The sequence below is a fragment of the Columba livia genome, chromosome 1 (assembly GCF_036013475.1).
Source record: "Columba livia isolate bColLiv1 breed racing homer chromosome 1, bColLiv1.pat.W.v2, whole genome shotgun sequence".
Taxonomy (NCBI): domain Eukaryota; kingdom Metazoa; phylum Chordata; class Aves; order Columbiformes; family Columbidae; genus Columba; species Columba livia.
Genome location: NC_088602.1, coordinates 100,858,598 through 100,870,682, shown reverse-complemented (window position 1 = coordinate 100,870,682; position 12,085 = coordinate 100,858,598). Strand labels below are relative to the sequence as shown.

The window sequence follows — 12,085 nt, the reverse complement described above, 5'->3', positions numbered from 1 at the left end:
TGGTTTGACATTCCTGAGCATTATGTTTTTACCATTGTGAAAAGGGATGCCTTTTAAAGTTATGACTTTTATTCAGTATCTCTTTTCAAGAGCACATTGAGTTTGCCCTTAAACTGATAATGGTATCCTTCATTTCATTTTAATGGTAAATATAGAAAAAGTTTATTATACAGCAGAAAGTGTTATAACAAGGCTTGAGAAGCTGCTAGTGCATTGTATAAAAATAGTTATTGAAACTAAAGATTGTGCCTGCTCAGCAGCTATATTTCAGGCCACATTATAAGCTTAAATAATCCTTTTCTCATAATTTCTGCAAGCTTTAGCACACATTTATGAATCACATCACACACAATGATTAAATCTTAGAATTAAATAAAATGAGTAAGATATAGATTCTTGGCTGACAATCTGTACAGAAAAATATAAAATACTAGTCCAATGTGAGCAGTAATAACTGAAAGGTCGATAACCCTTGCATCAAATTAATATAAAAATTAGTTTTATGCTTAGGAAAAAAACATTCTAAGCTGTAGGGTGGAGACACTTAACCCTCAAAATAGTTGCTTTACTGAAAATATTAACTGCAGGAATGACTTAATTACAACAGTACCTATCTTTCCTCCTCGTGCGAACACCCATTCATCCCACCAAGGGGAGAGATGGAAAAATGCTGAAAACATTTAATAACAGATTTGATCTCTGTTTAGTAGGGGCAGAGAGACCTTCTGCATTGCTTTTTACCTTTAAAGTTACCTAAAAAAAAGCGCCTGCTACTTTAAAATAAAAATAATATGTGTGTGAGACTTTCAGTGTAACTCCCCCTTGAAACGTCTCCCTACCTTTACTCATAAGATGTGTCTTCTTAAATTCTTGGAAACCAGAAGAACACCTGAAGCTTGTGAGAGGATTGAAAATGGAGCAATCCTTTGCAAGATCATATCACTGCAACTTTGTAAAGATTTGCAAATAGGTGATAAGAACCACCAGCTCTTCCAGATGCCATTAGAATAAAGCCAGAAACGACATTCTAAATCAATTACAAATATTTCATTAAAAAAAAAAATAAGGTCAACGGAAAAAAATTTCACGGAGTTTGAATCAACTCAAAATCAGACCACTTTGAAATCCAGAATGAACTGTAAAATTTTAATCAGGCATTTTTGAAAAAACAAAATATTTTGTAATAGAAAACAATGGTATTTGCTGAATCAAGACCATGTGTTTTCAGAGCAGTCTGAGAAGACTGAAGTAGACATAAGAGTTACCACTAGACACAAACAAGATACAAAACCTTAAGATGGCCATTCAGGTGAATCTTACCTTAGAGTCCGAAGCCAAATTTTGTGTTTTCAAATTGCAATTCAGTTGTGAAAAGAAATACATGTCTATGTTTTACTTTCATTTTTTTTCAGAATTATTCTTGAGTGCCTTTACCCAACCATCAGGAGCTCTGTGTCTGACTTCCAACTTTGTCAGTTTGGACCCTACCCCCAAATGACTTTGAATTGCACACGCTACCTGTTTTCTTCTTCATCAGTGAAGAACATATGCCCTGAAAATGACACTGGCTTGGATGATCTGAAGCTGATATGACAAATTAGTTCCTTATTTGTGCCATCTGATGAAAGAACAATATCTTGTCCTTCTGGGAACTGTACTGAAAAAGGGCAAATCCTGCCACCATCTTCAAGTTCAAGTTCTGGAAGTTCAACTTGAATTCGTGATTGCCTGTGTTAAAAATAAATAGTAATGGAGTTTGTGCTCACAGGATGACAGTAAAATTGATTTACAGATTCAGACATTTACAAAACTGCTTTTCATACTTAAATACAGAAGAATATCTTCAATTTTGAAGTATAAATTGAGTGAAACTAACTGAAGAATAAAAATTCCTTTAGCATTTAGATGCTAGTTTGTTTTCTGCATATGTATCTGAACATTTTGTATTTACCCGCAGCTGTTCAACATCCAAATAAAAAGCAATTTCTACTAACAGTGCTACAAAAGGCATAAATATTACTTCCTTACCATAGGTTTCCTAACTCAAAGCTTTAGTTAATAATGATGAAGATGCAGTATTGCACAAGATAAAGCAAGTTTTAAAATAGAAATATTAAGGGGGAATTCATGAAGATAATGATGATGCTTTCCCCAGTTAAGTAATTTTAGGTTGCAGTTTTGAAATAAGAATGGCAGTCAGTCCAGGCCCTTATGAAATCATTTCAGTTCAAACCACTAAGTTACTGACAACAGACAAATCACCTGACAAATTACTACAACTCAAACAAGGTAAAACAATAGTAATTTGATAGTAAAGTTAATTTCATTAATTTATGGCAACTTAAAGAGTTTTGCTCCATGTCTTCGGGTATTGAAATGACACCTACATAAGGACAGCAAACTAATATTACTGCTCTTTACTAAATACAAAGAGGAAAGTTATATCTTAGGAAAGAGAAAACATATTTTGACACAAATGCACAGGATCACTTGGAAAGATTAAAAGATTAAGGTTTTTAACAAATTGGAATAGGTGTGGTGATGGGTTATGCTACATAATATGAAGATTATAAAAAGGCTCTCATGAATTTAAATAACTGGATCAAGTGCGTAATCCACACATACAAAAAAAATAATAATAATTAGGATAAGAATAAAACATTTGTGCTGTCCTCCTTCATACTAAAACTTTGCTTAGGAAGAAAGAACCCAGTGATTTATAATCTGTGGAGTAGAGAAAATAAAACAAGAGATTTTTTTTTTTTCTGATCACAATGTGAAAAAAAAAGAAATAAGACGGTGATCTTAGTATCTGGCTAAAGTTTAAAAATCCTGGTAAGACCCTCTTCTTAATTTTTATGCTATTCAAAGTAATTTTAAAAGCATCTAACGGAGTGAATAAATCAGAAGATGGTCAATTCATGAAGTAGGAATGTTTTGAGGACAGAACATGAGCTTGTTGAATATACAGCAATATTAATCACAGGAACTTTCTCCTGATTACGCAAACCCCTCTGCTGAGCAGAAAATAGTAACCTTCACAAACCAAAAATAATTCACTTTTTCAGAAGAGAACAAAACATATTCAGGATTTCTGTAATAAATCTCCTTAAAGATTTTTACCTTAAATAATCTTGCGGAATGATATTGATGGTTGTTTCAGTTTTCACATCCAGAGGAACTGGCATCAGCATTAGAAAAGGGGGATCAAAATTTATTTTTGGTGACTTCACAGTGCCAGACAAAGTTATTTTGTAATGTGATGGATTATCATTTAGACACACTGATATTTCAGATGAGTATGTCCCAGGACAAGCTGTTAAAAACATAGGGGGAGAAGTGGAGGGAGAAAAAAAAAATATATATTAACATGAATACATACAACTAAAAGAGTTATAGTAAGAAGGTTTTGGTTTAGTTTAGTTTTGGGGTTTTTTTGGAAAAAAAAAAAAATCAATGTTTCTTTCTTACTCAAAATATAGCTTAACATAAGTCAATGTTGTATCAGAAGAACTATTAAGAAAGCTTAAGACACTTGCCTGTAGCAAACCAGAAATCCATATTTCTTCTTAATTTGTCAGATATTTTTCAAAGCTTGCATTCTTCATTTACTGTATTAATATTCCTTTATATATGACAACAATGCAACGCTTCTCAGAATTTCAAAAATTGCAATCACACCATAAATTACACTAACAGAGAGAATGCTAATGCTATAAAAGAAAAAATATCAGAACCATCTGACTGCCAAAACAAGAAAAAGTTGGTGCCTTTTAAGACGACAACCACTACATTTTAAGAGATGACTCCAAACGCTGTACTGTTGCCAAGTCAGCCCCACACAAGCCAGCAGGATGGGTTCTATCCTCCACTGAGAGCACCTCCCATTCCCTTGAGTTCTGTCCCTTCTCCCACCATCTTGCTAACAGCCAGTTTGCTCTAGGATGGAAAAGTACATGTTCTTTCACTGATACAGGGAGAAAGGTGCTTCCTTCCGCAACAGTTACACTATCAAAATGGTGTTCCATGCAGTGCCACTTCCCCAATTTTCAGTCAGTCCCACCTGCTAAAGAGCAAGGGACAACTAAGGAACACTTCATGTATTCAGAAACAAATCTGCATGACGTGTTGTAAGACAGCACAAAAACTACATTTTAATTTTTGGAAAAACACCTTTCCTTTTGGTTCCACTCTGTCTTCAGAATAGTAAGTATGGAAACATCCTCAGCTAATATTAAAGGAGGAAAGAGATAAAAAAAAAAGCTCTTCTGAAATTAACTCAGATAATTATTTTCACAGCCTGAGAAAGAGCTGGCATTCTTTACATACACAAAGGAGAAAACCTAGTGTCTTCAAAATATTCTGTCTCATTCTCTCCTCATAAGAGCCAATTTCTTCATGCAGATGATAACAGAGCAGTTTCATGGAAGACTGGTAGCTCACCAGAACATAGTCTGCAGAACCCTTCTTTTCAGACTAGAAAACATGAAACCAGATGAAAGGGAAAGTTGCTGCAGTGTTTGCAACCTCTGACTAATTCTCTGTTAGATGGAAATCAACTTAAAGAGACGATACTGCTGAGAATGCTGTGAAGCTTGTGCTTCTAGGTTTCGATACAGTAAGAACACACCTTTTTTCTGACACTTAGCCCTTTTATGAAGGAAAGGTGAGAGAGCATCAGAAAAGGTAATGAAGGCGTATGAAGAGACAGAGTATTTTTGACATGCTTGTAAGAACAGATGTTCTGTACAAGTTAGTCCCATGTATGAGCTAGACAATCTACTGTCCTACAGCTGTGCTCTAACTAAACCGTATTTTGGGCATCTTATCATCATATTAGACATATGTAAGACAAGGCAAAGGAAAGCAAAAAACCATAACCAATAAATGCCATACGGATGGAACACTGTGAAGGAAGAAACCTACAGAAGCATATGTCAGTACCAAACAATACACAATTTCCACTAACTCACATTGTAAAATACTCATATTAAGCATAGTTCCAAAGTGAAACCTTTGAAAGTTAGGTAAGAATAGCGTCAAGCTTTCTTCATACACACTTTTCATCCATACTGTACATAATTATAACAAATCCACATGATCACATCCATTTGCCATAGAATCCCTGACTCACTCAGAAGGCAGGATAGTGCGTATTCTGCACCACTGATCATTCTGTGTGGCTCCACACATTTACTAACATCAAAATTCTGCATAATATGTAGGCCAATAATTTATTGCTTATGTCAGAAACACCAAGATGTTGCCATACTTAATGATTCCATGAAGGTTTGTTCATTAGTTTTTAATGCTTAGGACCAATGTTTTCTTGATATTTCATGAAAAATTAATTACTTTGAAATTAATGAGAATTATGTTCTGAATTAACAGCTGAAGTCATGATTTTATTCTATTAATCACACCTTTCACAACTACTGTCAAAGCTTGTGCTGCTGTTACCATTCCGATATACCACCATGAATTTCTATAGGGCAAACAACAAGGAGTCCAGCAGATGTGAACATATTCCTCAGGGAGATTTGATGGTATTTACAAATCTGCCAATCTAAATTTGTCAAGGGCTAACAAAATCTGAAGACTTGTATGGGAAACTTCCCCTCTGTCTTTTCTAGATATATTTTTTAGGGGAAAAAAACATTTGTTGCTTTACCTTAGAAAGAATTCTGAATAAAGAAACACAACTTTGAAAATTACATATATGTATATATTCATTAGCTGCTTCATTTTCAGTCCAATTTGCACTAGAAAGCCCATCCAGTTCAGAGTGCTAAACTCCTTAGCACGCTATCCTGGGACTATACTTTATGCAGATGCCTTGTTAATAGAAACATGAACAGATTATATTTCTGCTGAAAGTCAGTTATAAGCCTCTGCAAGTTCTCCTCCCAATACTGCTCATGCACTTCTGGAGGAGAAATATTTAAAGTCCCCACACCTTCCACTCTACCTGTTGCAGTTGCAATTTAAACTAGCAGCAAAAGACAGTTTAAACAGACACCTCTTTTAGAATGTTCATATTCCTTGCTCCTCTCTAGCAGCACAAATCTAATTTTTTATATTCTTTTTTCCCCCAGATATCTGAAATGTATAATCGCATGCTTTTTGATCTTTTGAGAGTGGGTGGGGAAAGTGTAAAATCACCATCTACTCTTCTCAGCCTCTTAAATTCATATTGATTGTTATTCATCCACTACACTTCTTAGTTTAGTTGCCTTTGACTTCCCAGCAATTCATGCCTCATTGCATATATACACCTTCAGCATAAACGGGAGCCAATAAAGAATTTGCATACACTGAAACAGACTTCAAAGCAGAAAAGTCACAGGTAGTTAAAACTTAAAGCTAAGACCCTACGAAAAATGAAGGAAAAAAAAAAAAAATCAAAACCAAACTAATGATTTCTCCACAGAAACTGTTAAGGGGCACAGTTATTTAATAATGCGCTGTTGCAGAAAACAAAAAACTAGAACGTGGAGATCATGATTGTCATCTCTGCTCATTCCATAGTCACCACATCTTCCAGTGGCACTGAGCTCCTTTTAACTCAGTGGTGCATTTGTGAGTATTTTTGCTCACGGAGTCCCAGAGCACAGATTTATTGGACCTCACTATGCTGCAGATAAATTTTTTCACACCACAATATGATATAGTGATATTTTTTCTTATACTGTTAACACACTATACTGTAGTACAGCAGAAGAACATACATTAATAGACCTTCAATTCTTGAGAATCTCTATTAAATTTAGTATACTTTTCTTCACAGGTAGCATCATATTACCATACATTATACAAATTTTAGCATTTAATTTCACACTGTAGCTTATGATAGCATTTTGCACTCTCATAATTATAAATCTTGCGGTGTATTTAAAAAAATAACTGCAATGCACACTCAAAGTTTATTTTAAGGTTTGTTCGCCCCCCACAATGCTACAATTTTACAGTACAAACCTGTGAAGGTGATTAGCACACCATACTGACTAACAAGGTCTCCTGCGTGGGTATCTAATGTTCTCTTGCAATAATTAACTTCAGTGAAGGTATAGCACAAGTAAGCTATAAATCATGGGAAAATACTTAAAATACTGAATTAACGGCGGTAGATTTTTACAGTTATTTCTGCTCATAAAAGATACAGGAACACAGCAAGAATACAGCAAGAATAACTTCAAGTGACAATTGTTTATCTGTCATATCTATGTATATACACATCTGCATTTACACATATGATTTTTTCAGTAATTCTGAATAATGGCTTTTGTCTGTATACTGTTCTCAGCTTCACAGTCTTTGCAATACACAAGCAATTTTAATACATTCTCATGACGTAAACACCTAAGTAGAACAAGCATCACATGGATGATCGTTTCACCTGTTCATTACCACATGATCCTTCTCCAGCTGCTGCACCAAATTTTATGAGAATTTTTTTCTAAAATTTCCTCTGTTTTAAATGTTGGAGTGGTACTTAGAGAAAACGAGACCCCGTGGTCATCCAGACCCTAAAAATCACTAAATATGTGAAAATACAGATTTTTATCTCTTTTTTAATCTTCCAAGTCTAATATACGTAGGCTTTATTATCTGAAATGCTGCAGAAAAAAAATATAATACCCTACTGAAAGCAAAGTAGAAATTTATGAAAGGAGAAAAAGATGTTTTAAAGAAATAGAGTTACGGGAAACAGCATGTATTTTTAATTGCATCTCAAGGAACAGCAGAAAGTTAAAAGTGTTTATTTTTCACTTTGTAACATTGTCTATTTCCATTTCTCCTACTCCAAAGACCTGGGGTTATGACATGTTCCTGCTCCTTGACTTCTTTCACCTGTTTTTCTTCTGAGGTTCATCTCAACAGTTTCTCAAAATTCAGAAGTTTACCCAAGCCTTTCTTCTGTGTAGACACACTCTCCAGATGTGCTTTGAGTAGGTTCTCACATCTTTTATAAGCAAACCAAGATTTCAAGGCCATATATCTAAATTTGCTAAAACCAAACTTCTGAAAAGAGATAACTTCCAGATTTTTCTCCTATCATATCTGTCTGTGTTTTGTCCAATTTTCTTGCCATCCTGCTCCTGCTGTTTAACCCCTTCTAGTTTTTATATTCTAGCATTTTCTCACACCCCGGGACAATAATTTTGTTCAAGTCACTTACTATCCTTGGATTTTTGTATTTAATATTGCTCCCAAAACAAGTTCTTTAACAAAAGTTTTCCATCTCTGTTTATTCCATTTTGATAACCTATGTAAGTTAGCACTATAAACTGATTGAGGACCTGCATAGTTGAGAGGAAGATGAACTCACATCACTTGGTTCCAAAACCAAGGATTACACCAAGTAAAAAATAGAACCTACCTAGTAAAAAGTCTTTATTGCATTGGACACACGATGGGTGTTTCATAAATACATGGTTCAAACCCAAAAAACAGTTTTTGCAATTTACATTGGAGGACCGTAAGGGAAAAAGAGACAGAATGATGCATCAAAGCCAGAAACATGCTCTAAATATTTCTGCTGAGTCATCCAATAGTAAATGGTATTTAACTTTCTTATAGCAGTTTAATTTTAATAATATATAAATTAGTAGACTAATTTAAATACATATTTCTAAAAGGATACCTCATGGACAGCTCAGAAGTGTAAAAACTTCAGAAAAGTCAAAGTTTTGTACTCAAACTAACAATTAAAAGATTTAAACCAAAAGCCCTTCTAAGTAATTTTGAAAAAAAAAATCATTATATATTCATTACTTCTCCACTTCATGAAGGAAAATCACAAGTTGATGTGATTTTTCATCAACTATAAGTTGAAAACAAAAGCTACCAACAAGGCATAAATCATAATGGAAAAAATATACAGCTAACAACTCCAAGCAACACATGTGATTAAATACTGTTCCTGCATATTTACGTGTTTATAGCACAAGATTTAATAGTCTTCTCAATTTATCATACAGAATCACAGCAAAACTCTCATACCTATGGTTTTTTTATTTATAAATATACTAAGTGGTTCCCAATGCTTAATTGACATTATAGATCTCAATCACATAATAAAGAATAGCAGGAACATCTCTCTTTAGGACAGAGATACTCACTTTCTGATTCAGAATCAGACAGAACCAACAAAGCAACTTTTCTTTCCCTCGAGAATGCTGGGGCCCCGAAAGCAAGACACTTAAAACTGTCAAAATGACTCTGAGTTCTGTAGGCATCAGCTGCATACACTGGTGGGCTTTATCGACTCACGTATAGCATTACACTACTCCCTGCCCTAAACGCTTGACTGGGAATAAGGTGGAATCCTAATATTCATGTTCTGCCCTTCCTCTTCCAGTGTATATGGTTGATAACCATCTTCCTGCAGGCTCCCAAGTTTTCTTAGAAATCTATTTTTCTACTTAGGGTCTGGTTGCCTGAGCAGACTACTCAGAAAATACCATAGTTAAGTGATTTGTATCTCATTGAGGCAGGAAACTTCCATTCTTATCTAATTTACGGCTATTTAGAAAACAAGCCTATATGTATTCCAAGTACTCTTGGAAAGCTTTAGTATCTAAGTCAGTCAACCCAAATGCATGTGAAGGAGCAGTACTGAAAATGATTCAGGTATCCCAGGCTTTAATGCTTCGTATGTGCAAACAAGACTTTTCAAATACTGCTATCAAGTGATTCTATGCTTTGTGTTAGGTCTGCAGCTGTCTTATTTTCTCAGAACAACAATAAACTCTTCTTTTGGCATTTTAGTTCATTATTCACTCATGTTAACTGGAAGTTAATCAAAACAAGTGCTAGTTATGATTCATCATAAAAAGTCAGACAAATCAATGAAAATGGTATATTGGCCAAACTATCTCTAGAAAAATTCAGAAAATTACTTACGAGGGCAGAAGAATACAGCAATACTGATTTCTTGTCCTGGATCAAGAAATCCAGTCCGCAGACTAAATTTAAAAATATCACCTTCTGTATTTTTTCCTTCATCATCCCAATTCAATTTCCATTTCAACTGCTGCCTTGAGATATTCTTCAAGTCAAGCTTCTGTAACTTTTTGCAGAGTAAGAAGGACATGATGAATGAGGGAAAGCAGCAAAGACCATGATGTTTTTCACATTGCCCTATCCTAAGCATTCTTTTTCACAATCAGATCAGAGGGAAAGCCAGAAAGCACTAGAAAGCAATGGAGAACCCAGTTTGTTCTGTCTGTAAGCTGAGAAGATGAGTATGCCTATCAGTACAGGCTAGATGCTTTCCAGTCACTCACCATTTTCACGAAGAGCAATATTTTCTTACCAGAATGGAAAAATCTCATTTGTGCAAGGTAAACAGATCAAAGTGTCATGGTCAGAGTGCTTACCCAGACAGAAATGAGGGGGTTTTCCTGATATAAATGAAGCACAGCAAGCACTAAACACATGGCTCATGAGATCTAGAGTCCGAGGTGGATGTGTTGAAAAAGTAAGTTTAGAATCGGTTTTCAACCCCATTCTTTCAATTCAACAAGATGAAGGTAGAAACAAACAAACAAATCCATTCCTTCATCTCAAAGTTATTCTTCCAACTCCAAGCAGATCCATAATGAGGAAGAGGCCTTGACTTTGCATTATCATTTTCTGAAGATACTTAACAAAAAGTTTCAAGTGTTTTCATCTTTGACAATTTTTTTTTTTTATGATTTCCAAACAAAGCCTTTGGGAATTGCAATAGATTATGTTATGGTATGTTTTGCATTAGTACAGTCAAATTCTCTGTGTTCCAAAACAGAATGGCCAAATATCCTATTTAGTGCCTCTTCACATTAAGCCTTAAATCATGACCAGGAATTTTTGGGGAGAGTGCCAGCTGGCACAGATCAATACCATACAACATATCGGGACAGTACTTCAGATGTATGAACCATCATTTGCATATCAATTGCATTCCTGCACTGTCGCTCTCTGGTTTACTGGCATAGGCAAAGGCAGAAAATCTTTGGAAGGAAGCTTCTTAAACAACTCATGGTGGGCTTCTCATGTTGCCCACACTTTCTCATCTACGAGAAAGTCACGACAAGTCCAATTTTGAGTTTTGGAAAAATTTCTACTGATCAAAAGAAGAACATAAAACAAAAAACGGAACAAAATGACTATGCGAAAACTTTTAAAGCATATATTTAGAGCATGAATGAATTTTGAGTTCTAAATCTGTTTTATTTCCCAGTCACTTGATTATTTAAAAGCTATAGCAAAGAATAGCAACACTTGTGATTATGTACCTGAGAATCCAGCCTTTCATCAGCAATATTTGAATTCATGCCACTCGAATGTCGTGCAAATTGAAGTTCCATTGATGAGAACTCCAATGGTGATTTAAGTACTGTTGGAAAAATAATTTAGGATGTTTATACACTTAAATCTGTCAAATATTTCCTCAAAGTCCCTTCATGAAATCATTTATCAGCACATATTTAGCAGAAGTGTTCTTCCTTTGTTTTAAAGTTGTATTTTCTTGCTGTTGTTCCCATACTATATACATAATTACTGCCATGAAACTTGGTCTTATTATGACCCTTTAGTCACATTGTAATTATTTAAATTGTGTATCTACCAGACTTGCAGCATCTTGTTCCTATAAATATGCTATAAACAGAGAGCCACATGATCTTCCTGTTGCAGATTAATTTATTTACATTTGTGACAGTAATTATCAGAAAAGACTTGAAAGATTTTCTAAAAAACAACATTCTCTTAAATTTGTACAGCTGAAACAAAGAAACCATCACAAAGGATGAAGTTTAAAGTGAGGATTTAGGAAAACAAAGGTATATATTCCCAGAGACTCATTTTGCTTCTTGAATAAACACTGGAAATTAACCTAGCAATCCCAAAGTATCCTTTTATTAAAATCTGCAAGTTTGTTCCACACTCAGCAAAGAAGTGTGTTGATCAGTTCCCTTCTGCCTCTAAAAAGACCGAAGGATTTCCTAATCACATATCTTGCATTATGTGAACAACAATACTACCCATACTTCTCTAAAGCACAGGCATATAAACGCTATAAACTAACATTGTTTCAAAATAG

General features: G+C 34.7%; 1 protein-coding gene across 3 annotated transcripts in view; it reads right to left on the bottom strand.

Moving 5' to 3' along the window:
- CFAP47 (cilia and flagella associated protein 47) overlaps positions 1 to 12,085 on the bottom strand; it is a 309,801-nt gene that overhangs the window by 252,989 nt on the left and 44,727 nt on the right. For all 3 annotated transcript variants that reach the window (XM_065070474.1, XM_065070480.1, XM_065070488.1), the window contains exons 23-26: positions 11,280 to 11,380; positions 9,907 to 10,072; positions 3,124 to 3,316; positions 1,519 to 1,728 (exon numbers count right to left, since the gene is read on the bottom strand). In XM_065070474.1, coding sequence (XP_064926546.1) covers positions 1,519 to 1,728; positions 3,124 to 3,316; positions 9,907 to 10,072; positions 11,280 to 11,380 — 670 coding nt within the window. The remainder of the gene's footprint in view (positions 1 to 1,518; positions 1,729 to 3,123; positions 3,317 to 9,906; positions 10,073 to 11,279; positions 11,381 to 12,085) is intronic.